Source organism: Phaethon lepturus, unplaced genomic scaffold (assembly GCF_000687285.1).
Source record: "Phaethon lepturus isolate BGI_N335 unplaced genomic scaffold, ASM68728v1 scaffold4461, whole genome shotgun sequence".
NCBI classification, from domain to species: domain Eukaryota; kingdom Metazoa; phylum Chordata; class Aves; order Phaethontiformes; family Phaethontidae; genus Phaethon; species Phaethon lepturus.
The window spans coordinates 25,501-51,187 of record NW_010515381.1 but is presented as its reverse complement, the minus strand read 5'-3'; the positions used below and the strand labels follow the sequence as shown (position 1 = coordinate 51,187).

Genomic DNA, 25,687 nt, shown 5'->3' with positions numbered 1-25,687 from the left:
GTGTCGCGGGAAGGGGACGTGGCGGCCCTGCAGGAGCACCTGGAGCACGTTACGTTCTGCAGCGCCGAGCGGGAGCGCTGCCCCCACTGCCAGGGCCCCGCCGACCCGCTGCTGCTCAAGCTGCTGCGCCTGGCCCAGCTCTGCACCGAGTACCTGCTGCACTCCCAGGAGTACCTCAGCGCCCAGCTCGGCAACCTGGAGGAGGCCCTGCGGGCGGCCCAGGCCCAGCGCGACCAGCTGGGCAAGGAGGTGGCTCATCGCTCGCAGGAGATCAAGGGGCTGAAGGAGGAGTGCCGCCGGAGGAAGAAGATGATCAGCACCCAGCAGATGATGCTGGAGGCCCGAGCCAGCTACCACCAGGTGAGAGGAGAGGTGCTGGCAGCCCGGACACCCACACCTTGCCAGCTCTGAGCCTACTGGGGACGGGTGGCACAGCAGCCCCACTCTGCTGGGGTGCAGTCGCTTGCTGGGTGAAAAGCTGCAGATTTAGGGACCAGTGACCTTACAAAAAGGGAGTGCATTGCTTGCAGGTGCTTGGCTTCCTGTCTGTGTTTCACAGACATTTCACTGGTATCACAGACATTTGGGAGAGTGCTATATCGTCTTTAACAAATCCTCTTTTTACTAATAAGTGCTCCGTATTCTTGGATTTGCCTTTGACACATCTGAAGTGTCAGACACACACATATACAAAACCTGTGATAAACGTGCTACTGCTTTCTGTTGTTGTCTTTCCTTGTGTATCAGCTACATGGTCAGAAAACACCCAGGGCCAGTACATCAGAACCGGTGCTAAGCAGTAAGCTACCTGTTTGCGAGTCATCACCTTCCTGCTGTAATGTTCTCCAGGCACAAAGTTTCTACTTGTGTGTGTGACTCAGAAGCGACTCAGGCATGATGGTTAAGAGCCCCAGTGAGGTAGCTCATTCATGCCTCCACAACAATCTGTTCCACAAGGACCTTTCCTAAGACCCTTAGTACATTGCTTTTCTAACTCTCTGTGTCATTGCACTCTGTTTTTTAGGGGGGAGGATTTTTTGTATTCTGGGTGTAATAGTTTGATTTTAAATATTTTTCACCTTCAGCATTTTTCAGCAGGTTTCAAGAATGCAGACTGCAGCTTTGAATGTAGTGTGAAGTCTAGAGAGTGTGCTGGACACAGACTTGACATGATTTCAGGCTAGATCTTTGTGTCTACATGTTTATAGTTTTCTTCCTTTTTTTTTTTTAATTCTTGGGATACTAGCAGTCCTGATTGTTGAAATTCTCCTTAGTCATGGAATAGTTGCAGTACAGAACCAATGCAAATTCCCTTATAGTATGTACAATCTTATCGCACAATAGAATACCAATTTCAGCAGGCTGGCAAAGTTCAATTTTTTAAGACATCAGCTAAGTTGGTTCAAGTGTTTCTGTAGGGGAGAAGATATGTCCTTATGCCCCAAGAGTAGAGCTATACATATGGCAGACTTCATGGGAAGCTTATCTCAATTCATTCAAGTGTTAGTCTTAAGGACAAGCTGCTGATGTTGAACCATTTTAAAAAGCCTTCATGCAACTTAGAGAGCAGTTTTTCTGTCCTGTGTTGTAAAAGAAAACTGATTGCATGCATCATTTTATGTGTAAAGTTAAGTAATTCTTATACTGTGATCGCCAGTTAAATATTACCAAGTTTTCCTGAAATATTTGTAGGATACAACTGTCTCAGTGGTAGCTGAAGAACACGGTAGTGATCTGGGTGCATGACTAATCTTCTCTTCAGTGGCATTTACAATAAAGCAGCAACGGAAAGCTATTTCCCATTTTCAGTTTAATTTCATGTAAAGTAAACATTGGCCTTCCCTTATTTTTTCCTCTCTGTTCGTAAATTCTTGTCTCTAAGAGTTATTTAGGTTCACATGGGAAAAGTGAGTTCAGGGAGTGACATTGAACAGTTTCTGCAGATCCTACAGTGTCTTCAGGATTCTGAGTGTGAATGCCAGAGATAAATTAAACTCTTCCTAGGGTTTGTAAATGCAGGGCAGCAGTGTGATCAGTAAACAGTAATTGTGTGTTATTTATCTGTCCCATGATCTTGGCTGATCTGCAATGCAGGGTTTTGCTGGTTTTCCTGAGAGAGTAGTTCAGGTTTCATCCCCTTGAAGTCTTGGCTGTTTAACAAACAAGCCTGTAAATAGTTACTTGCCTTTTTTAGTGGAGGCACACTTTATATCTGATGTAACCATGCTTTGGAATTCAGATTTAATGCCTTTAACCCACCACCAATGTAAATTCAACCATGAAGTACTGCTATAAAATGGTACTGATACCTACAAGTCATAAATTTAAGACTTGTTGGTCAATACCTTTATGTGAGTAATACAAATTTAATTTTAAATCTATTTTTAATCTTGTTTTCTCATGCACAATGTAGGAATAAAGTGCACATAGTGTCTAACACTGTGCAAAGTAGTTGCAAGAACAATGATACATAATTCAAAATCTAAATATTCCCTGTGTTAATCCTGTCTCCTGCAGTAAGAGCTTTCTTTCACTACCAGCAAGTCAAACTGGCATGAAGTTTGTGCTTGACTGGATAACGTTATTTCACAGCCAATTTCATTCCATAAATCATGTTCAATCTGTTACACTGTGAACTCCCTCTTGGCTGGCAGCAAAGCTTTCCTGCCGTACTATATGTCTTTACTTTGGTTTTATGTTAGCACTTTTTTGCATTTGTCCAGTAAAATTTGTCTTCATTCCTGGCTTTAGTGTTTGTTGAAAGACATCTATATTTAATAGCCTACCTGACTATCAGTGAGAGTATTTTAAACATTAGATGAAATCTGGGAATTTGATGATGGTGACAAGGTCTTCAATCTGTTAAATCAGTCTCTTATAGTCATATCACACTGATGAGGAAAAAGGACTCAGCTGAGTATTTGTGGTTTGTTAAAAATATTTATTTGAAAAAAAAAAAGTATTTGTTTGAAAGAAAGAGGTAACAAGCAACACTACCTAAAGCTATTAGGGGCTTTGATTCACAGTCTTACCAGTATGTTGCAAAATCTGTAGATGTAGCTTCTGTCCTTGTACTATCCATCTGTTTTTGATATTCTGAACATTAGTGGAATGTGCTTTGAATGTGAACAAAAAAAATCTTTTAAAGTGGGTAGGATCCAAATTTGACTTATATATTAACTTAAAATTCAAATTAAAAAACAGTAAGTAATTTACAGGAACAGTAATTTAAACAGTTTACACTTCATAAGGATGCTAGGTAGCATACTAATATATGTATGTACCTTTTCTTGCAAAATTGTGTATTGTTACCTTATTTTGGTTGAAATGTATGACCTTTACATACCTGTGGTCCTTCTATTATTGCCATCTTACAACTCACTTATGTATGCTCAAACCCATCTTTATTGTTGTTTTCTTCTGACTGTACGGTGCTCTCTTTTGCTGTGATACAAAAGTCTTCGAATGCCTGAGCTGCTAGTTGGATGGAGTTGGTGTGTATTTTGCTGAGTAGTGTTGTCTTACTTTTTCCTTATACTTTTCCACCTATCTATATTAATCTTTTGTTTGTGGTTTATATCTGAATTTAAACTCATTTGATCGGAGTCTTTTTTGTTCTGAGTTTGTACAGTGTCTAGCACAATAGGATTCTTGCCCATGACCATCACTGAGAGACATTAAATAACACAAATATATTAATAACGTTACATGAATTACAGCAATTAACATCAATTCAGAATTGTAGTCATTGTTCTTGTGAAATGGAAATTATTAAATTTACCTACTTTTGACGTCTGGACAAAATGTTATAACCTGTTAAAAACCTTAACTGCTACATGTACCAAACAGATGTTATTAAGAATAACTAAAATGTTTTTATCTGTTTTTTGTAGTGTCAGTTTTGTGAAAAGGCTTTTATGAACTATTCCTTTTTACAAAGTCACATGCAAAGGCGTCATCCGGAAGAATCTCAGATTGGTATGTACTTTAATGTTATAAAAAAAAAAATAATTAACAAAAAATTGTATGCCGTATTTACAGTACCTTTTCAAAGTAGCATTCACACTGAGTACTTGATTCAGTAGCAGGGTTCAGAGCACAGTTTCTCTTTAGGCATGTATGTTATGAAGGTGTGGGTAAAACGAACAAGTTGCGCTAAGACAAATAGATTTTGTGAATACGTATGAATTATCAGTACAGAAATAATCCAGGTCACCTAAAATCAGTTTGAACAGGACCAGGCTCTCCTGAACTAAACTGGCTGTAAATTATAGTGAGAAAAAGAAACTGTCAAGAATAATCTAACTTCATGTATCTATGATAATCTTGGTTGCTATACCACTAACTTACATACTTTTGTCTCTCTTCATTGAAAAAAGTTTAGTTTGAAAAACATTGCTCTCAAACTTTGTTTCATTCATCTCTAACTTCTCTCCTTCCTGTTAGGCTGCATGCTTAGGATTTATTGCTAAGGACTGACAAGTATTGACAAGTGGCGGTGATTAGAAATGAGTTAGGAAAAAAGAGCATTTGGGAGGAGAAGAAGTGGGAAGAATCTAGCAAGGTCTGAACTGTAGCTTCTCAGGCAAATAAAACAGCAGGAAAAGTGAAAGGGGTCTGAGTAGGCACCTGAGGAAGCGTTAATGTATTGGAAGAAGAAAGACGCTCTTGTCCACTTTGTACTTGATAAAAATGATAGTGGAAGGAGCTGTGGAACCAGTTGAACTAATTATCATATAAAGAATTAGTCTGAAATGGCTGTATGAAGGAAATACTCCATGCAGTTATTTCTGAAATAATATTCTACATTGTGCTTAGATTCCCCGATGATGGGCAGCCTATTAAGTCCTGGGTAAATTGATAAAGTATTTCAAGATTAAAGATTGTTTTTGCATATTTGTAAAACGTTTTTTACAGTGACATTTCCCCTGGCTCATATTAGATAAATAATAAGTTGTGTTGCAAATGGACTCCTTACTAAAGTTATTTAGAATAAGTTAGACCTAACAGAATTGAATCGTTGAGGTACACTTTGTCCTTCAAACATCCATTTTTTGAGCCTGTGTTGCTTAGATTCCTTTGAAATTAGATTATATAGTACTTTTTTCTTGTAAATATTTTATAAACTATTTCACCTGCCAGTAATATTGATATTTTTCAATCTTTGAGGACATTAGCAATCCAGAGCACATACGTATTTAAAAGCGTCTTTGGAGACTCTTGATAATAGGAAGGGAAATGGTCTATGTGAATCACACTTCATGAAGATGTTATTAAAATACCGTCGAAACACATTTGCAGTAAGTATCACATTTCCAGAAATTACAACAAATGCTTTTAAAAACTGTGTTTCTTTGAAACAGAACAGAAGAGGAAAGCAAAGACAGACAAATTGCAGGATGAGATTGATAAGCTGAAGGAGCAGCTACAGCTCACCAAGACCCAGTTAGAAGCTGAACAACAGGCTAATATGGTCAGGTTTTCTAAGGTAATAAGTAGTAAGTAATGTGAACCTTTCAAAAGAATTAGTACTTTGGACTGTATTCACTCATTTTGTAACTGGAACAGAGCAAAAGCGTATCTACAGCTTGCCTCTCTGGCAGCAGTGGTGCTTGGGCATTAGAGCATAGCTCTCCCTTGCCTCCCATAATTTTGAACTTCCAATTTCTCCTCACTTTAATTTTAGACATATTTTAAATGACTATTTGAGACAACACTTCTGTTAGCAATTGCCAGTTCATACGATGTGTGGCTTGTTACTGAAGTAGATAAAATTGCCTTGCTTTGGTGAAATATAAGCTATTTTTGACATTATGATATTTTGTGATGATTAAGCTTTTCCTAGATATGACTGTAATTTTACATGTGACTTTATAAACTGAGTAGGATTTATTCTTTGCTGTGCAGATTTTACTGTCTAACAGAGGTGTAAAGCCGTTCAAGGAAGAGAGACTGAGAAGAAACAAAGCAATCTAGCATTTGTATGTTGGCCTTTAAATCCGTAGGATTTGGCTGACTGGAGAGCCAAAGCGGAAAGTAGTCTTGGCTACTGCTGTGTGAATAAAAAGACCTTAAACCAGAATGATTTAAAAGCAGTAATTATCTATTTTTAATCACATGCAAGGCTTTGTTTAGGGTGATACTGAATCTTGTAAGTACGCTTATTGGCTCATAAAGAGAAAAAAGAAAAGTTACCTGTTTAATTTTTTTTTTTTTTTTTTTGAAGCTTGATAATTTCAGATCATCTCAGTTTTCATTTCTGTTTAAGTAAATACAGTCAGATGATTTGCTATTGAAGTAGGGATGGAAAATTTTTTAATGGGGGAGGGGCTTTGCACTTCAATTTGAGGAGCAAATTCTTGGCTTAAGAGACAAGATATTTCCAATGATTGAGTTAAACGCTGATCTTTGTGTTGAGTTTGTCCTGTATCATATTCAAAAGCAATGTTTTGTGGTTGTTAACATAACCTGTAAGAACCTTCTCCCAATATTTAGAACTTCTAAATGGCTTTCCTAGTGGAGTTTTGTTTTATGTTTGAAGGTCCTCAACCATTACATTTGGAAACAAACACTACAGTTTGAATTTAAAGGGAATAAAAAAACCATGGCTACCATTAATTATTTTCTTACATGTTTTCAGAGGAAAACCTGATTTTCTGTAAAACATGCTGTGTTTCTTTCCCTGAACATAGCTTCAGACTCTCCTTTCTTCAGTCCTCTTGATCCCCTTTTCTCAGGACCATTCAGCTTCCCCTTTTTTTTCCATTTTCAAAAGTACCAAATGACCAAATGAAGAGCGTGCGTAGAGTTTCTCTTAGGAGTGCAAGCACTGTCAGAATAATAGGCCTGGGCCCTATGTGGTCGTCTGCTAGGCATCTACTCGTTCATGCTCTGCCTCTCTTTTGAGACATGCATCTGCAACATATTTCTCCTGCCCCTACAGCATTGTTTTTCTTATGAGATGGAACTTGGAGTATTCATAACAGTAGAGCGTAGATTTTTTTGGTGCCTTAGGGTCCTATTTTGAAGTCACTTGTCTTAGCTGAGTCTCCTAACTACAAGGGGACTGCCTGAAATGTCCTGAAGCTACAGCCTGCAGTGTTACACAACAAGAAGCTTTCAAAGCTTCTGTGTTTTTCTGGGATGTCAAGGAAGATAGAAATGTGAAGTGTGACTGGTTGCAGTTTGTCTGCCATGACTGACATCCACGGTCAATTCAGGTATCATAATTTTGTTGTCTTCTGATTGAAAGAGCAGAAGAGCTTTCCCCTGTGTTTTTTTTAGGAGAACCGCTACTGGAGGGAATTTGGATAAAAACTGTTATGCTTCCAATTCTTGGTCTCTTCCACTCCTTTGAGGTGAAAAGATACAGCAGATAGATATCATTCTTCTTAAGTGTACAATGATAGCTTGTTATAGTCAGAGAACAAATTCAGAGTGAATACTGCAGGGTTGCCTAAAAAGTGTGTATATTCTGAGCAGTGAAATGCAGGACTTTGAAGAAGTTGAGGACTGTACAAAAATGAGTGACTACGTAATGGAATGGTAAAAGTAATTTAATAGATAAAGTGGGGTAAACATATATGGGGAAAAAATAATTCTAGCTTCATCTACAAAATGATAAGTTGTGAGCTGAACTTTATTACTAAAGGGCAAGGTCTTAAGGTTGTGATACATAGTTCCAGGGAAATGTCAGCCCAGTGGTTAGCAGCAGCTAGCAAAGACAATAAAATATTACAAATTATTCTGAAAAATCACTGTGCAAGCCACAGCCTAAATACTGTGTGTAGGTCTAGTCCCTTCATCTCAAAAAGGATATGACAGAATTAAATATCCTGGAGATATTTAAAAGATATGTAGATGTGGCACTTAGGGACATGCTTTAGTGGTGGACTTGGCTGTGTTAGATTTACAGTTGGACTCGATGATCTTAAAGGTCTTTGCAGACATCGGTATCTCGCCCTCCATCCCCAACAAGCCTTTTTCTCTTTTTCAGACTGGTAACTCTCAGCATGCTCAGCCATTCTAAATACAGACTGTGAAATCATGAGTTACACAGAGTGAATATGTATCAATCATTCACTTTCTTTTCCAGTTCAGACGTAACATCCATCAAATGAACCTAGCAGGAGCCAGATTAAAACAAGAAAAAAGTACTTGGCTCTTCATGCAACTTGTGGTAGGCCTGTTGGAGCTCACTGGCAAAAGATGTTGCAGTTGCTAAAAGCTGATGAAGCCACAAGGGACAACTGCAAAAGTGCATGAGGAGAAATGTGTTGAAGGTTACTAAGTTTAGAAAACTATATCAGGCTGAGGAAGTCCTCTGAGCTGAAAACAGTTGGCAGTTTGGAGACTATTAAGGAGAACATGCATGTTTGCTTGCCCTGTTGTTTTCCTTTCCCACCTGTACACTTAGGGCCTCTGTGAGAAACAGGATGCTGAACTAGGTGGGTCTTTGATATGACCAAGTAAGGTCATTCATGTGTTTTTCAGTGAAAAATAATGAACTGCCAAAACTTTTTGAAGCATACTTTTTTTGCTAGCAAAATGTATAGTTTGCTATCCCAGAATTTTTCAGAAAAACTGGTGGCTTTTCATGTTTTTTTGATGTCACAATGTTGCCCATTGAAAGTGACAGCTTCCCACACATAGTTTGGGTGCTTGAATTAGTATTGTGTATGGGGAAAAAGAACAAATAATGTTTTTAAAATAATTTCAGGAATGTGAGCAGCAAAAATCAAAAGAAGAAGAAATTCTACAATCATTTCATAAATGGAAAGAAGAGGAAAAAGATAAATTGGCAGATGAAATAGAAAAAGTGAAAGAGATGTTTATGAAAGAGCTTAAGGAGTTATCTTCAAGAAATTCAACATTAGAAAATGTAAGTGATTTAAATTTTCCAACATTTTAAGGTATGAATCCCTTACAGTATATGGTAGTGAACTTCACATATTTGAAACGTGATATAGTCATCTTAGAGGTCTTCTTAATAAAATTAAAAAAAAAAGCTGGATGATAGCCATAATTATATCTTTGTATGCTGATGCTTTATTAACATAATTTCAGTTCTTTTTTAATAGCATTATTTTGGATTAATTAATTATGCCTTCAGCAACTATGTCAGTTTTTTCTTACTCCTCAACTTTTGAGTGCCTGTGTACAGATTAGTAGATATTGTTATTATTGCTGTCTGTTAGGTATCCTTATATTAATATTGTTATAACTGGCATGGAGGGGACTAACTTCTGCATTATAGTCCTGACGGTAAAGCTGCATGTGCTTTCAATACATGCTCTGGAAATGCTTTCCAGAGTTTTGACTAGAAAGAGAAGTATATAAGTATAGGTGGGTCAGAAAGCCACTACGCATAGCATTACCAGAGGAGCTTGTATTTTGTAGCTGGTAGTTCCTGTGTGTATTTGCAAGGTATATTTATGTTAGATGTATATATTAATTATTACATGAAATTTTATAAATGCTGAACATATGAGAAATGTGAGAAGTGTCTGATGCAATCTCTGTGTAGTGATGTTTGAAGTAAATTTTGTGTTAATGACAGTTTTATAAAATGAAATCTGTATACATATTTGAGTCTTCATTTTTTCCCCTTGCTTTTTAGCAACTGTTAGAATTACAAAAGTCCAACATGCAACAAAAATCCAATTTAGGGACACTGAAGGACAGCCAGGAATTTACAGAAGAGAAACCTCAGAGTCCTCAGGATTATCACAATGTGGTTAAACTTCTTGAAAAACAGGTAACACTGTAACATAATGTATCGCTTTTGACAGACTACTTGTATTCTTTTCATTTTTGTAAATCTCTGAGTAGGATTTTAAATAAAGTAAATTTATTTAAATAAATTAAAATAACATTAAAGTAAATTTATTTAAATAAGTTAAGTAAAATTCTCATCCCTCTCAATGTCTAAAACAGCTGTTTTAAAATATTTCCTACTATTTAGTACAATGTCTGTAATGGAAATCAAGGAGTTATTTCCCTTTTCCTTTATAAATAAATCAAATGTTATTTATTTATTGATATTGTCTTATTCTTTATTATTAAATAAATTAAGCTTTACCAAGTATGGTTGCAATTCAAATCCAGAAGGCTCTCATAAACCATTTATGTTGGCTGACCTGTGAGGCCACTTACGGAAAAATTGGAATTTTCTATTTTCCAAGATGGAAAAAAAATGCTAAGAACTTCCTGACAGGATTTGTCAACCTGTGGTTTTTGAATCATATGAAGCACTTGAGCTCATCAGCTTCTGTATCAGGACTATATCATCTGACCAGCACGGATGCTGGTGCTGGTGCAAAGCTGTTGGACAAGCCAAGTCCCACCTATAGCAAAGATTGAGCTAGGAAGGGTCACTGAGGCCAAGATCACTGCATTGCACTAAGACTCACCTGCATGTCCAGGTTGTTCCTATTAAAAAATGAGTTGTGAGGCCTTTGGAAATAGCCACAAACCTTTTTACTCTTCTTTTTTTTTTTTTTTTTTTTTTTTTTTACATTTTTTGACATGCATTATATATGTCATGGTTCTTGAGATGTGAAGGTCTTTGTATACTGCTGGTATTATCCAGAAGTTTGGTCACTTCTGCTCAAAGATGTGGAAAACTTAGTGAATTTTACTTTATAGGGTTTTTATTTCATCAGAAAATTCAGTTCACTCTAAAAGTCATATATTATTACTGGGTTTTATCATCATTATGCAAAACACATTGTTAATGAGTGCTTGAAATGACATTCTTTGGGGGAGAAAAACCCTGCTCTTACTACTCTTGTTGTTAATACACAGAGATGTATCAAAATACTTGTGTATTTATCATTCACAGTCACTATACAAATCAAGGAGCAGATACGTAGTTTCTAGAGTGATTGGTAAGAAGATCACACTCATGTATAAAACATGCTGATGAGTGTTCTAGGTCTTAAGTATGGGGTCACTCAAGTTTCATATCATCAATAATTTCAGTATTTAGAAAAATAAAGCTGCATATGTTGAACTAAATGTTAATGTGTTATTAACAGGGATTAATATTGATTTCCTCTATGCAGGAAAGTAAGTGGACGTCTAGAATACAAACCCTTCATCATGACCACGAGACAGAAAAGTCCCTGGTAAGTGGCACAGCAAACGACTTCAACTAAAAGGAGACTTTTTTTCTTATTTTCTTGCCTTTTCAGTAGTTCTTGATACACTATAATACCTCTGTTGGACTAGAAAGCCTAGGTCTCAAGAGTTTAGAAGAGTGAGTCCTCTTAGATGTATTTCTTATCTCTGTATTTCTGTTATGCCACAATCTTGAAGTTTCAGTTAAGGCCAGAGAAACGGAATTTATCATTTAAGAATCCAACAGACGCCTCAAACTATATCTCTGTTTTGAAGAGATCACAACTAATTCTGTGAGCACTGTATTATACAGTGTTTTCTGTGTTATGTGAATATGCTGGATAGTTGAGATATGACTTGCCAACATGTAGCTTTCATCTACCCTGTACCTTCTGCTACCATGGACCTATGGCACACATCTCAATCTTTTTTTCTTTTTTCTATCATGTCTCTGCTGCTTCTTCTGTTAATAGCTTTCTAACACAGAATCTGTTCAGCTTTTCCAGGAGAAAACACCATAGCATTTTATTTTGCATCAGTTTATATATTTTACTATACAAAGCTTTATTCCTCAGATTTTTTTTTTATGTCTGCATTTCTTTTTAATCTCTTTCCTGCTTTGTTTCTCTTGCTTCTTCTCCTTTCATTTTCCTTTCATCTGCGTGACCATGTAAGAACTGAGCAGATCATAGTGGTCTGACCAATGCTTCTCCTCCTCTGGCAAGAAAGCAGTGGGGAGGAACCATGGAACATTCCCCAAAAAGGATGTAGTTAATGATACACCCACATACAATGCAAGAATAGAATAAGGGAGGAGTAATGTAAGTATTACTTTTGGGATGGTGCACCTAAAATATTGTTCAGTTTCTTCTGCATTCAGAGCTAATATACTAAGTTTAACAGGCAAATTCACATCATACCACCTTAAAATGTTAGACACTATTTATAACCAAAATATTTTCATAGAGTTTTATGCTTTTTCCTGCAATCTTATTTTTAGGCAATCTCAGCAATGTGTTTGTATTTCCCTTTCTTTGTATTGAGATTTAGGTAAATAAATACACTTCCCTGTGTAAATAAAAAGTGATGCAGATGACTCTTTTGTAATATATGCAAGTCCCAATGAAATCACAGGAGACATGTTTTTGCTGGAAAAAAAGTGTTAAAAATATTTAAGCATGACACTTGCTTGTTTAAACTTTATCGCATTAAAATATTTTGTGTAATATTAATATGAAATTACTTTTCTTCTGTTTGCTTTCTAGCTACTGTCACAGATTGAAAAGCTTAAATTATCAGTGAGAGAAGACCTGAATAAAAATAATACCTTTTACAAGAGGAGGATAGAAGAATTGGGGCAGAGGCTTCAGGAGCAGAATGATCTGATTATTACTCAGAAGAAGCAGGTCTGATTTGTGAAGCACACTATGTTTCAGAGAGCATAGTACATAGAGAAACATTTTACTAGCATTTGGTCTTTGATATTTGCATAGTTAATATTCCCAATTTGTAGTAGTATTGCTGTAGTATTTTGGTTACACTTTGGAAATTATGTTGATAAATAAGAATAGATCTGGAAAGAGACACAGGAATGTAAACCAGGAATTAAAACACAATTTAGAAGGAAAGGATTAATAAAAAACCAAGTGTTTTTAAGAAGTTCAACACAAAGTTAAAAGATGACTAGATTGCAGTAACCAAAGACCTCTCCAGATGAAAAATTTCTGATAGTTAACAGGATTTAATCTGCCACAAAATAATCATAATGAAATCTAGCGTTTGAAATATGAAAATACATGACTTCTCACACTAAAAATAAAGTATCATATTTATCACTGGGAGAATAATTAATTAAATTATTACCATATGAAATTTAACAAGAGCAAGTGCCACATTCTCTACTGGGACATTGTAATCCTGGTAATATGTACAAACAGGGAGATGAGAGGCTGCAGAGCAGCCCCATGGAAAGAGATCTGGGGGTTTGGGTTGATGGCAAGTTGAATATGAGTCAGCAGTGTGTCCTGGCAGCCAAAAGGGCCAACTGTGTCCTGGGATGCATCAAGCACAGCGTAGCTAGCCAGTTGAGGGAGGTGATTGTCCTGCTGCACTGCACTGGTGCAGCCCCACCTCAACTACTGTGTGTGGTTTTGGGTGCCTCAATACAGTAAGGACATCAAACTATTAGAGTGTGTCCAGAGGAGGGTGACCAACGTGGTGAAAGGTCTCGAGGGCAAGACTTAGGAGAAGTGGCTGATGTCACTTGATTTGTTCAGCTTGGAGACAAGAAGAGGGGACCTCATTGCAGGCTATGACTTCCTCAAGGTGGGCAGCAGAGGGGGAGGTGCTGGTCTCTCTGGTGACCGATGACAGGACACAAGGGAATGGAGTGAAGCTGCATCAGGGGAAGTTCAGATTGGACATTAGGAAAAGGCTGTTACTGAGAGGCTGGTTGGTCACTGGAGCAGGCTCCCCAGGGAAGTGGTCATGGTACCAAGCCTGTCAGAGTTCAAGGAGTGTCTGGATGATGCTCTTAGTCATATGGTTTAGTTTTAGGTAGTCCTGTGAGGATCAGGAAGTTTGACTTGATGATCCTTATGAGTCTCTTCCAACTTGATATAGTATATGATTCTATGAAATTATTTGTTTGGAAATGAATTGTTTTTTCTTAAAAATACACTTTTGTTCAAACATAACTATAGGTGTTTTGAGGTGATCAGTGGGTGAAGATCTGGGTGGTCTGGAGTTTAGACTATAGCATGATTATGCAGTCCTTACAATCTATTCCTCTATTAGATGGTGGTTCATTACAAATCAACATCTGATTTTACACATTTTTCTTGAGATTAATGTTAAACCTATACTTAAGTGCTTAAAGAATTGGAAAGATAAATAATAGCTTTTACATCTCCACCTTAATGAATTTGATAGCTAGAGCAATAGAGGACTTAATCTGAGACAAATTACTTGCAATGAAGTGACCTTTTAAAACAAAACAGTATGACCACAGATGTAAAATAGGTTCAGAAGGATCCGAGTTTGGTGTTTGTGAAATACAATTGTGAAGATCTACATTCTCAATACCTGCAAACTGGAAGGGCTTGAGAAATAACTTAACACTTTTTTTGTAAAATCCAAATTGAATGGATAATGAATTGAGGCACTACTGGCTATAACCAAATGGGTAAAATAAAAGAGGACCAGGGTCCAATGTCATGTGCCACCTTCAGCTGACATTGACTGTGTGTCTGTGTGGTTTGGGTTTAGCTTCTATTTTGGGAATTGGGAGTGCAGAAAAATTTTTTTAATGATACAGGTTTCACAAGTTTCCTGTTTTCTTTAATTACAGCCAGCTTATTTCCTCTACATGCTCAGTTTTATTCAGTGTATGTCTTTGGGTGTCAAATAGACAAAACTGTAGAGCAGGCAGGAGAACTGTTCATATATTTGAAATCAATGTGTAATTAAGTGTTTCCCTGGAGTGGAGCTAGACTTGCAAAATTGAACATGAATTGCTGAAACAGAAAGTATTTAAACTGAAAGTGCTGAAGTGACCCATAAGCCCACTCTCATTTCATTTTATAGCTTGTATTAACAGGGTGTACAAAGCGTGAGTTCACATAAGACAGCAAACAGAATTAAGTCTTCAACATTCATTAAGCATGAATGAAATATGCATTAGGCAGTAGAGTTCCACAGAAGTAGTATTTTTCTTCCCAAATATTAAACAATAATTTATGTTATGGAATATTACTGAAACTAGGTATTTTGTACTAAACGTGCATTTCTAGATATTGATTGTTTACACTTGTAACTATTCATGTATCTGTCTTTTTCCCTTTTAGATAAAAGAATTGTCCACAAGATCAGTTGCAAGCATTAAACCATATGATGGTAAGTACAAACTGTGAGAAAAAGCAGATTTTGTTTCTGATTTCAGCAGCTCGGCTGAAACAATTGTTACAATTCATTAACAAATAGACATCAACTTTACTAACTAACTATTCAAATCAAATCAGTACTGGCAATTTATTTGTGTTTCACAGGGTGCCTACCTGTTTCCATGCCATGATTTTCAGAGTTCATGTTTTGCAGCTGTAAGGACTTCTAATGTACAATGTTGATTGCTTGAGTAGTGAAGAGATGTGATATATAGCACCTCTATTTTGTATTATGTAAACAACTTTTGGCTTTGCTTTATGAAGTGTAATTTTAATTGTTTTTTCATGCTTGACTGTCTTTAGGCTGCAGAACTCACGAAAGGGAAAATACTGAAAGAGTAGACAAAATTGATTAATTTGTCAGTTAAAATACAGATGTTCAAAGAATTTTAAGAACCCTGATATTTTTGTCTGTGCAATGGTTTAACATCTGAAGTCCATTACAAATAGTTAAACCTCATAATACAGTTCTGGGATGCAGTCCTGCACCACAAACACCCGTATAGCTGATGCTGCAGTTGCAGTGACTTGAAATAAGTTTATTGCCATAGTGATGATGACAGCTGGATTAATTTTAATCCCAGTTTGGAAACCATCTTGCTTTATTAGCAGGACATAGGCTTGAACTGCATCTAACAGCAGGAAGTAGGTTTGAGGAGCGCATAGTAACAGTATGGTTGTATGGCTTCTCAACTGGAGCTGGTCTTATTTAGCCACACTGAAGCACAAGACCATGGCACACAAGTGAATTTGCTCCTAGGCCCCAACCTGCTCTGAGGAATGTAGAATTGAAGTGATAAATCACTCCACAGCTACACTCTGTGCATGTTATGTATAGGGTTTGCACTAATTGATATGAAATGTGGATGCAGCTGATCCTCTTCCGGGAATACAAGTGTCAATTAGGCTAGACTTGACTAAGTAGCTTTGGGCCAGGGCTTTTTCCCTGGGACACAAAGACAGCATACAGACGTGACCAAAGATCATACAGACGTGATGATCTGACTAGTGCAGCTTCACATTCCAGTTCAGTGACATTTTAATTACTAGTTTCTTGTCCTAGTTCTAGAAATATTAAAAATGTTAAGCATATCTAGAGACATACTTTTATGTTGTGAAGGACCAATTTTTACTTTATAAACTACGTGTTTACAATAATACACAAAAAATTGCATAATTTATAAATATGATTAAATATTGCAACATTTATGAATCTGTGTCTGTCTGTTACTGTTTACTGTAATACATTTACATTATTTTTTACTTCTGTGCTATTTTAGTGAACACTACCGCAGAGCATCTTGAAGAATCTAAACCACGTCTACCAGTGGTGCATGGTAAGTTTTTTTTGATAAGTCCAGATCCAGTACTTTCAAATCTAACACTCTGTCTTCTCAAATGTGTTGCTAGTCAAATCATAGCTGTAAGAGTAGTTATACTGCAAGAACGTAATTTGAATTGCTTTGCTGTATGTCAGCATGGGAAATTCCTATGAAGTAATTGTAAAGATGCATTATTGAAAAGAGTAAATGAAAATCAAAATAATTTGAGAATATTTCCTAGCACTTGTATGGTATTGGAGCACTTTAAGGTAAATTAAACTAATTGAGGAAATAAAATTATGTTTTCTTCTAGAAAATATGCTTTTTTTCTGCTATATGCATACACTGGATAGGTATATGCATAAACTGGAATTTGTATAGAGAAAAATGTGGAGATGTTTTTTCTAATTCTTGAAAAACTGTATTTTTCCTGTGATTTCAAATGTCAAGGAAGAAAAACACACAAGACACAAGCAAAATAGGCAGTCATTCCATCTAGATAGTTCTTCCAGAGTATATCTGTAGTTACATATACATTATTTAGTTATTGCAATAGTTATAGTTATTGTAATAGTTATTAGTTTAGTTACTGTGGCATTGCAATATTATTTAGTAGTGGGGGGAAGCGATGAACCTCCATTTATATTGTTTGGTGCTTTGTGAAAATAGTTTTCACTTTTTTCTCAGTATGCAAAGTATTGTTACCATACCAATATTCTGCAATCAATTAATTCTTTACTTTCATTTCATTTACTTAGGAAAGTAATAGGAAAAATGAACTTTGAGCAAGTAAAATGCTTAAACGTTAAACCCATTTTATTAACTATTTGAGTTATTGAACTATAATTAAATAATGATTTTTTAATTATTATTTCTCTTAGTTTTAAAAACCTGTCAAGGGGAGAGGAAATTGAATTTGTCTAAGAAAAATGTATGGAATTTTTCTTTTTCAACAAATTCAGAAAGTTCTGAAAAGGCATATGGGGAGAAGGAGCAGTATACAACAGAAGCTTTAGATAACTTGATGACAAATGAAAAGCTGATAAATATGAAGTGCTGATTTCAAAATATTTGTTGTGTCAAGAATTATTAAACTAATGAAAAGAGATTTTTATAATATGGCAAAATTATTTTAATAATACAGGGGTTTCTTACTAATCTATGCAACGTAGCCTTTCATTGCTAGAAGCTTTAAAGTGAAACTATATAGATGAAATGTTGTTGGGTGGAGAAAAATAATAATATATTAAGTATAAATTATTAATGATAGTATTTTAAAGAATCCTTTTTTTTTAATTTACACCAGCTTCACTGCACCAACAGAGTAGTGCTGGTTCTAGCTAAGAATCTCACAGCAAGTGGCTTAGCTATTGCCCCGAATTTAAGGAAAGAGTATTTTGAAGAGTATTGCTGTGAAGGTCGTACACACCAAGCTTGTCAGGCACTGCTTTTTTAGTACATTTACTTTCATTTGGACTGAGGAGGAAAACAGTTCTATGAACATGAGTATTTTTTGTACTCTGACAGTTTATATCAGCTCGTTCAGATCTTTCCTGATTTCTTGCTGCTCCAAATAAAACGTTTCTGACATCTTATGACACTTCTCAAGATAGAAAAGGCTGTTCCTGCCACTGATATACAAAAGATTCACTATCAATTTATTATGAAACTTCAAGGAAGGTGTTTCCTTCAGATTCCTTTGCTGACGATTATTTTATTTATCTCTGCAGGTCTCTCTCTGTCTGTCCCCTTTCTTACCTTCTGGATTTCTTTTAAATTTACCCTACCTAATTTCTGGATATAAAGGTTAGCAGAAATTATAGTCTTTCCCAAAATGTTCACAGCTTCGCAAGGGATTGACTTACGTACTGCATTAAGACATCATGGCTGCATCTCATGCCGTTATGAAAATGAAAGTGCTTGCTGCTATCTTCTGTACAGAAGTTTACTTAGCACAGAGCATCTCTGAAATCACAAGAGCTATAGTTTTCCTACCAAACAATTGTCTGCATATGAAATGTCTTCCTTTTCTTTCTTTTTTTTTGTTTGAAAGGAAAATTAATTCTGGAAAAGGCTCTCTTATGTGAGCTTAAGTACACTTTTCAAAGTTGCCTGGAAGCTTTTGCATCTTAAGATTAGTTCTGCACATCTTAAATCTGTACTATAAGATACCTGATTTGTAATTTAGGTATCTTAGGTATAAAGAATAACTGAGTTAGCCTGGTGCTTTTGTTTTCTTGTTCCTGGTTTCTTGGGAGAGTTAATAATCTGCCTTGAATGCCCTCCTGGCTGACCATTCTTCTCTCAGTTTCTAAGCTAGCTGTAGGGTTTTGTGCAGATGTAACTTAAGACTTATCTTCGAAATTACTTAAGTCTCACAAAAAAGCAATGGATTCATTAAGATTTTTTTTTAATCATATTTTAAAATCAGACTTTGGATCCTATATTACTCTTGAAATGTTGATGCTTGTTCAATATTTAATCTCTGTTAGGTCAATAATAGTAGGTGGAATTGAAGACAGTAGTTAAAAGGCACAGACAGACATTGATTAGATTGTCCATTAAAACCTATGACTCAGTCTTCAAACATGGTGTGGACTAAGGCTCAGCTATCATTAGTGATATAACTGAAGCATCTGAGGAAAATGTAGTCAAAGTCTTCCTAGATAGTTAACAGAGAAAAGGTGCACCTTCAGAATTTGGTTCAGCCAAACTAAGATCTGAATTGCTCTTTGAAGTTGCCTGTGTCTCTTCCTTGAATGTAGGAGTCTGAGATGACTAGGCTTCTAACTTAGAGGCCTCAGGTAAGTGTCAAAAACTTATCATATTTAAGACTATTGGTTTAAAATTAATATTTATGCTGCTTATGTGCAGTATATGGCTTCCCACTGATTAGTTAGGAGAAAAATATATGAAGTGCATTGATTCAAAGATGATGGTCAAAATTACAGATATCACAGATTAAATCTGGCAGCTCTTTGGATGTGAAATTTGAGTATAAATTAAAGGAGGAGATAATGACTGTAGCCATGACTTAGATTCCTTACATCTTTAAGATTGCAGCAATTTACAGCAAACAAGTTTTACATTTCACCCTTGGTTTTCATATTGCAAGTGCAAAGTGCTTACTGTAGGTGATGCTCCACTGTAGATAATTGTAACACTTCTGTTCAGGCTAAAAGTACTTTAGCATTTCATAGTTTAGAGTAAATAGGCAGGATTTCTCCTTTAAATACTGTCCAGAAGACTGCTTTTCCAATAGTATTGTCAGAATATTTTTGTTTTTTTTAACTAGTAGGTAAGAACAGACAAATAATATATGATATGCTTGAAATATATACAAATATATAGGTTTGGAACTGAGGCTGGCTGATGGTTACAATGAGGATGTGTCTAGAATTCACCACTGGACTAGGTATAGGATTTAGCAATAGTACTGTTTGGTTAGGGAAGGGCTGTGTGGGAGGACTGAATGAATTAGATTTGGAGTTAAAGTGGTTCATGCCAGCAGCAGAAGTTGATTTATGGCTGGGTCTGCAAAGGACTGGTATCACACAGAAACATCTGGTTATTGCTGAGCCAAGGTTTTACAGGGATCACTGAGTTTGGGTTAGGGTTAGGGTTAGGATTAGGCAGATATCGATTGGAAAATGAGAGTTATGGCTGAGTTAAGAAGGATCAGTTAAGCAAGGTAGCCACAGCAGAGCCTGACTGAATAGGTTTAAGAAGTTGAAATTTATCTCTGTTTCATAGCCAAGAAAGGGGTGGAGATGAGAGCCAGAGTTCAAGTTGTGTCAATGAACAAAGTAGAGTTGAGGTTGCATCTCAGCTGCAAGACTGATGTAATCTCCTGTTCTACTAGTACTCTGGTAGTCCAAAGCAGGTGATCTGCTGGAGCCCAACATGCCTCCTGCCTTGCTTCAGCCTCCCAGGATCCACTTCCAGTAAGGCAAGGACACAGTTTGGGTGTTCATCTGGAACAGGGAACAGAGAAGTGACTAGGAGCAAGTACTATATATCTAGGTGTGAGTCCAAAAGGGAAGATAGCAGTCTGTCTAGGTTCAACACTCAGGCTACGATGAAAGTGAGGAGTAAGATTCTGGCCAGCAAGGTGTGATGTTGAAGATGTTGATGTAGAGCAGCATCCACTCAGGTCAGCTGAACTAGATTTAGGGCTGATAATTGAGAGGAACGTAACTGGCTCTACTTGTCAGAAGTTGTAGTGATTATTTGTTTAAGGCTAGCATTGGATTGTGGCTTGGTGAGATTTGGGGCAAAAAGATGAACTAGAGAAAGCTGCAATAATTCAGAGTAGTTAGGATTTTAGTCTGCATCAGCAGCATTGTTTTAGATTTTGAAGATAGCAAAGACTGCTTTGTACAGATTTCAGGTCTAGTTGGGTAATCAGATTTAGATGATTCCTGAAAATGAGCTTGGTAATATTTAGGTGCTGCTGATTTCAAGGATGTGCGCAAAGGTAAGAGCTGAGAGGTCTGATCAGATGGCTAGAAGCAGCACATCTCTGGTGAACATGAGGAGAGGACTCCTTAAGGGGGGAGATCTTTACACCTGTCTATAAACCAGAGGAGTGGTGAATCAAGCCTCTTCTTCTTACATTTGATTCCAACATGATGTTTAAAAAATACCTCTTGGCGTATGCGTAAGAGAAAGAGAAAAGGCCCATTTACGTTGGAGAAGTTGATGTTTCCAGATGTTACACTCCCCCATGTCTTAGCATTGAATCTCCTCTGTTGTCATGCAGTGAACAACAATATTACACATAACAGTAATACATTTTGGTTTTGCTCTTGCAACCACTCGTTTGCTGATTTTTAACTTCCTCTGTTTCTGGTATCTTCAGGAAGAGAAGCACGTACCTTTATGCCAGATCAGCAGACTATTTTCAGGTCTGAGTTCTGGGGATTGGGCTTTTCCTGTTAAATTAAGTTACTTGACAAGAGCTTGTGCAGAGATGTGTCAGCTCCTTTAAGCAGATTGCATTTGAGTAAAGTACAGGTAAAACAAGTATAGATTAAATCCAATTACACAGCAACTGGCTTACTGTCTAGTGGGTCCGACCAAGAAACATGGAGGCCTTGATGCCCCTGCAGCTAAATTAAATCACTCCAGAACATCTCATCTGTGCTTCAGGCTCTGTCCTCCAAAACAGGCTCACTGCAGGCTTTTGGGAATGATCCCAAACTGTGCCTGAACATTGTTTTGGAGAATGTTAGTTGGAGCAGGGCAACAGTGTGCCACGAGCAAGAGCGTGAAGGATCATGTTCCAGTGCCCAGGAATGTGCTGGCCACTGTTAAATTTTACAGCCTTAGAGACTGAAAGATCAGAAGCCTATTTGTCAGTCAGTCTCTTAGAGTTTTGCTTTTTTAGTGTTTCCATAAGAGATATTGACATTTGCATCTTGTTAGTATCTTGTGATGGTTGAAGAAGTGTTTTTTTTAGAACTTATTACTTAGTGCAAATCTTCTAAGTCTTGTAACCTGCTTGGAAAATCAGCTGAGAAAATCCGCAAGTATGGAAAGCATGGAGAGAGCAGCAGCCATACCCAAGCATTTACAACACCAGTTTCAGTCTCTGTCACATGGGGAATATTTGAGATGTAACAGTGAGTGTCAGTTAGCTCCAAGTGCTCATTTCATTGTGATTACCCACCACAGTGCCTCCATGTTTGTATGTAATTGTACAAGAAGTGCTGGAGAGCAGGCATCTTTACTGCAAAGTCACTTCCTCCCCTTCTACCTACACAGTGGAACAACGATTTATGGTGCCAAAGGTTTTTTATGAAGACTGGGGCAAATGTATGTTGGCCCAAAATATTGGCCAATAAATTGTTTTCTCCTATACTGCTAATAGTTGAATGCTGAAAGTATAGTTTTCACATTTTTCCCTTTTTATCATAAACCCTAGAATGAATTAAAATTGTAGTTTTCATTGAAATTTATTTATGGAAGGTGAATAGTAACATTTTTAAAAATAAAGTTTTAATAGTCTACATAGAAGCATTTTCATGCATCTCTTATATCTGAAGTCTATAAAGTTGTAAATAAACTGTACTCTGTCTTCATTTATATAAAGCAAATTGTACCTGACAGCCTATAGGATGATAATTTCAATGTGTTTAGGAAGCTGTTTTCAGCAGAGGACATCTCAAGATTTCTTTAAAGCACATGACAATACTGAATCTCACTATATTGGAGTGACTGAATATTTTTAAAATTGGTTTTACTGGAAATTATCATATATAAAAAATTTCTCTGTCTTGCATGTATGGACCCAGTACTTAATAATTCTCTGCAATTATGCGTGGACATATTTTTTCCATATATTTTTCAGGATTTACATGTCTGTCCGTTTTACTTGCCTTTTGTAAACTTTTAGTATCAAATTGCACATAAACAATATTTTAAAATAAATTTTAAAACTAAAGTGCTTCTTATGAGAAATGAATGACAGTATTAATTTACTTAATCCTAGGTAGCCTTGTCATTGTAGATGCCTAAAAACATCCGACCTGGCCTCTGTGTGCCATGCCGGAAGGGCATGGGTTTTTCTATAGTTGTGTGACAGATCAGCCAGCTATGTGCCGATGGCTTAAAACTCTGATATATCTGAGGTGACACTAGATACCCATGTTTGGGCAACTGAATCTCTTCTGAAGTGACTATTGTATTAGGGTCTCCTCTACAAAAATGTACCACCAAGGCAGTGAAGAGTCACGTTGCATTGGGTTTGTGATTGTTAAGGTTGTCAGCAATCAGGAAAACTGACATCAGTGTGTTTTTTTGCCTAACTTTCCCACTCTGGACCTTGACCTTCTTCTGTCCTGTTTGTCTGGTGTTCCTGTTCTTCCTCGTTATTAGAGCAGGCACCCTTGGTGCATATGCTGGAGCCCATAGAGGAGCTTTCAGAAGAGGAAAAAGGTAATGGTTGATTCAGCTCAAAATGTAGTGGCATGTGGTTTTTGAAAATAAAAATGTCAATATTATTTACCTACAATAATACAATACCTACAGTATTTTTTCACTGTATTTGAGTATGCTTAATGTGATTTGGGTGGGAATATTCCTTGTTTGTGTCAGTCTCCTGTTTGCTATTGGTGCTTGTAAATATTACAGTTTCCTTATCCAAGTTCAATGTTTTTATGGAAAGCTGGCTAACTTTAAAGTGGACATATTCCATATGTCTAAAGGCACTTGAGCTAAGCAGAGCAAAAAATGTTTGATGGGGAATACCCCCCACTAGGAAATTTTTGGTTCTGATGCTATTGCAATGTATGTTCACTTCTTTTTCAAACTCTGTGTAAGGTGAAAAAGAGTTCCAATAGAAGAAGGAAGTCGGTGGTGGAGGTTGAAACTGCCTAGTTGCATAGATGCACCAAAGATATTTTTGCAAGTAATCTAAGTTATGCCTACCTCTAAGCAACTACAGCTCCAGCCAGGGTTGTGCAATTCTGAATGAAACTACGTAGCCCAGTGTTGGCAGCTGTCCTTCTGCTTCATCTGAGGAAGGCTTGGAGAAGGCCACATCTACAGTGACAGAAGAGAAAGCATTGGTTCATCCTGCATGCTATTCTTCTCCTGAAGAAGGCTAACAGGACTTTAGACTAAACGCCAAATAGCTGAATAGCATAATAATCTGTACTGTGTGCAAAAATCAAAATCAGTCTTGAACCTTATAGCCAATGGGTTTAAATTTTGAGGAATGATGCTGTTTCGAAAACAAAATTGTCATTTGAATACATCTGTGCGTGAGAGGTTTCCCCAGGGAAAATCCAGTGACTCTGAACAATCTGAAATAAAGACTGCTCGCATTTTTGCCGTTCTTTCTGCCGTTCTTTTTCTTGCTTGCCATCTTCTCTCTTGATGGATTGTCCTTGATTCTTCTGCTGTGCCTAAAGGCATGGCCTGAAGTACAGAAGAGAGAAAGAATGCAGTCTGAAAAGATAGACCAAGATTTTTTTGTTTTCAGTGACAGCTGTTTGTAAGGGAGAGTGTGAAAATTCTTGACTTGGCAGATTATTTCATAGGATTATGTAGAAGCTGAGACAGTGGACCAGACTTAAGGTCCCTTGTCTCCAAAGTTGTCAAACCTAGTAGTTAGTGTTTTTTTTAAAAACAAAAATGAATAAGAAAACAGTTTCTTAAATAGTTGGCTCCAGTAAAGAGGATTTGGCTTGAGTTAATTAGCAAGAATTAATATTGTCATTAATTAGGATAATGCTGGATAGTCTTGTTACCCATATTAGTATGTAGTAATTATGAATTTTAAAATTATTTTAGATGGATCTATCTTATTGTAAGGATTAACATCTGAAAGGAACAGGAGTTTCAGAAGGCTTCTTGGAGCCTTCCACTTTAAAATGTCTCATGTCTTGGCTTTGTGGGAAAATTTCATACTGCATAATGTACCTTTTCCTGATCGGGAATAGTCTGATAGTTCTACATTTCTGCACTGACCAGCAGTTTGCCTCTTCTAGGACTCATCTCTCCAACCAAATGACTTTTAATCCCACCTCTGTCAGGGACTGAATTCCCAAAGCCAGTTAAGATTTCAGCCAGATTCTCTCCTCTTCAACACAGATCTCTTAGTATGGTAGCTGGACTCTTTCTCAGTTTTGGTTATCTATAGTTCTTTCCCAGATCCATTGGAAGCCACTGCCTCAAAACAACCTAAATACCATTTGTGTATCTTGAGGCTTTTTTGGGTCCTCTTTAGGGTGCTTATCTTTCCCTTAAAGAAAAATGAAAACTAAGTAGAACTGCTTTTTAAGCAATCATTGTTTAAAAAGAGGGAAAGTGGCACATCTGTTTTGAAAAACAAACAAACATTTGAAAGTCACAATATGGAATTATTCCTTCATTTATGTCCTTGTCTGTGGGCTGGCAAATGACTCTGCTGCCCTGAAAGGCATACTGGAAAGAGCCAAGCTCCTGCCAAAGATTTACCTTTTATTTCAGGGGGGCAAAGTTGGGGTGTGATTTACAGTATGCTTTCCTGGGATGTTGTATACCCCTCTGTATATGCTTTGCCAGCTTTGCTGACCGCTGCCAGGCAGAAGCAGCTACCATGGTTGCGCTGATAATTGGTTCACTTGGTATAAGTGGCATTCACTATAACTTTGTCTTGCAAGAGCCACGTTACAGGCAGGTTCCGAATGGGTATGCTTGCTGCTTTACTCCCCTGTATGACCTATAACACTTTGGCCTAACTTAAATGTCAGTCTTTAATTGAGGTGGAAGAATCCGTCTAGATGATTCTTTATTTCTTGCATAAGAGTTCATGTC

The 25,687-nt window shown here is 36.9% G+C and overlaps 1 protein-coding gene across 1 annotated transcript in view; it reads left to right on the top strand.

Annotated features, from left to right (window-relative positions):
• Positions 1-3: 3 nt before the first annotated feature.
• DZIP1 (DAZ interacting zinc finger protein 1) overlaps positions 4-25,687 on the top strand; it is a gene marked incomplete at its 5' end in the record, with an annotated part of 35,176 nt that continues 9,492 nt past the window's right edge. Inside the window, 9 exons of the mRNA XM_010295743.1 lie at positions 4-360; positions 3,894-3,978; positions 5,364-5,488; positions 8,720-8,881; positions 9,620-9,757; positions 11,067-11,129; positions 12,387-12,527; positions 14,967-15,015; positions 16,343-16,399. Coding sequence (XP_010294045.1) covers positions 4-360; positions 3,894-3,978; positions 5,364-5,488; positions 8,720-8,881; positions 9,620-9,757; positions 11,067-11,129; positions 12,387-12,527; positions 14,967-15,015; positions 16,343-16,399 — 1,177 coding nt within the window. The remainder of the gene's footprint in view (positions 361-3,893; positions 3,979-5,363; positions 5,489-8,719; positions 8,882-9,619; positions 9,758-11,066; positions 11,130-12,386; positions 12,528-14,966; positions 15,016-16,342; positions 16,400-25,687) is intronic.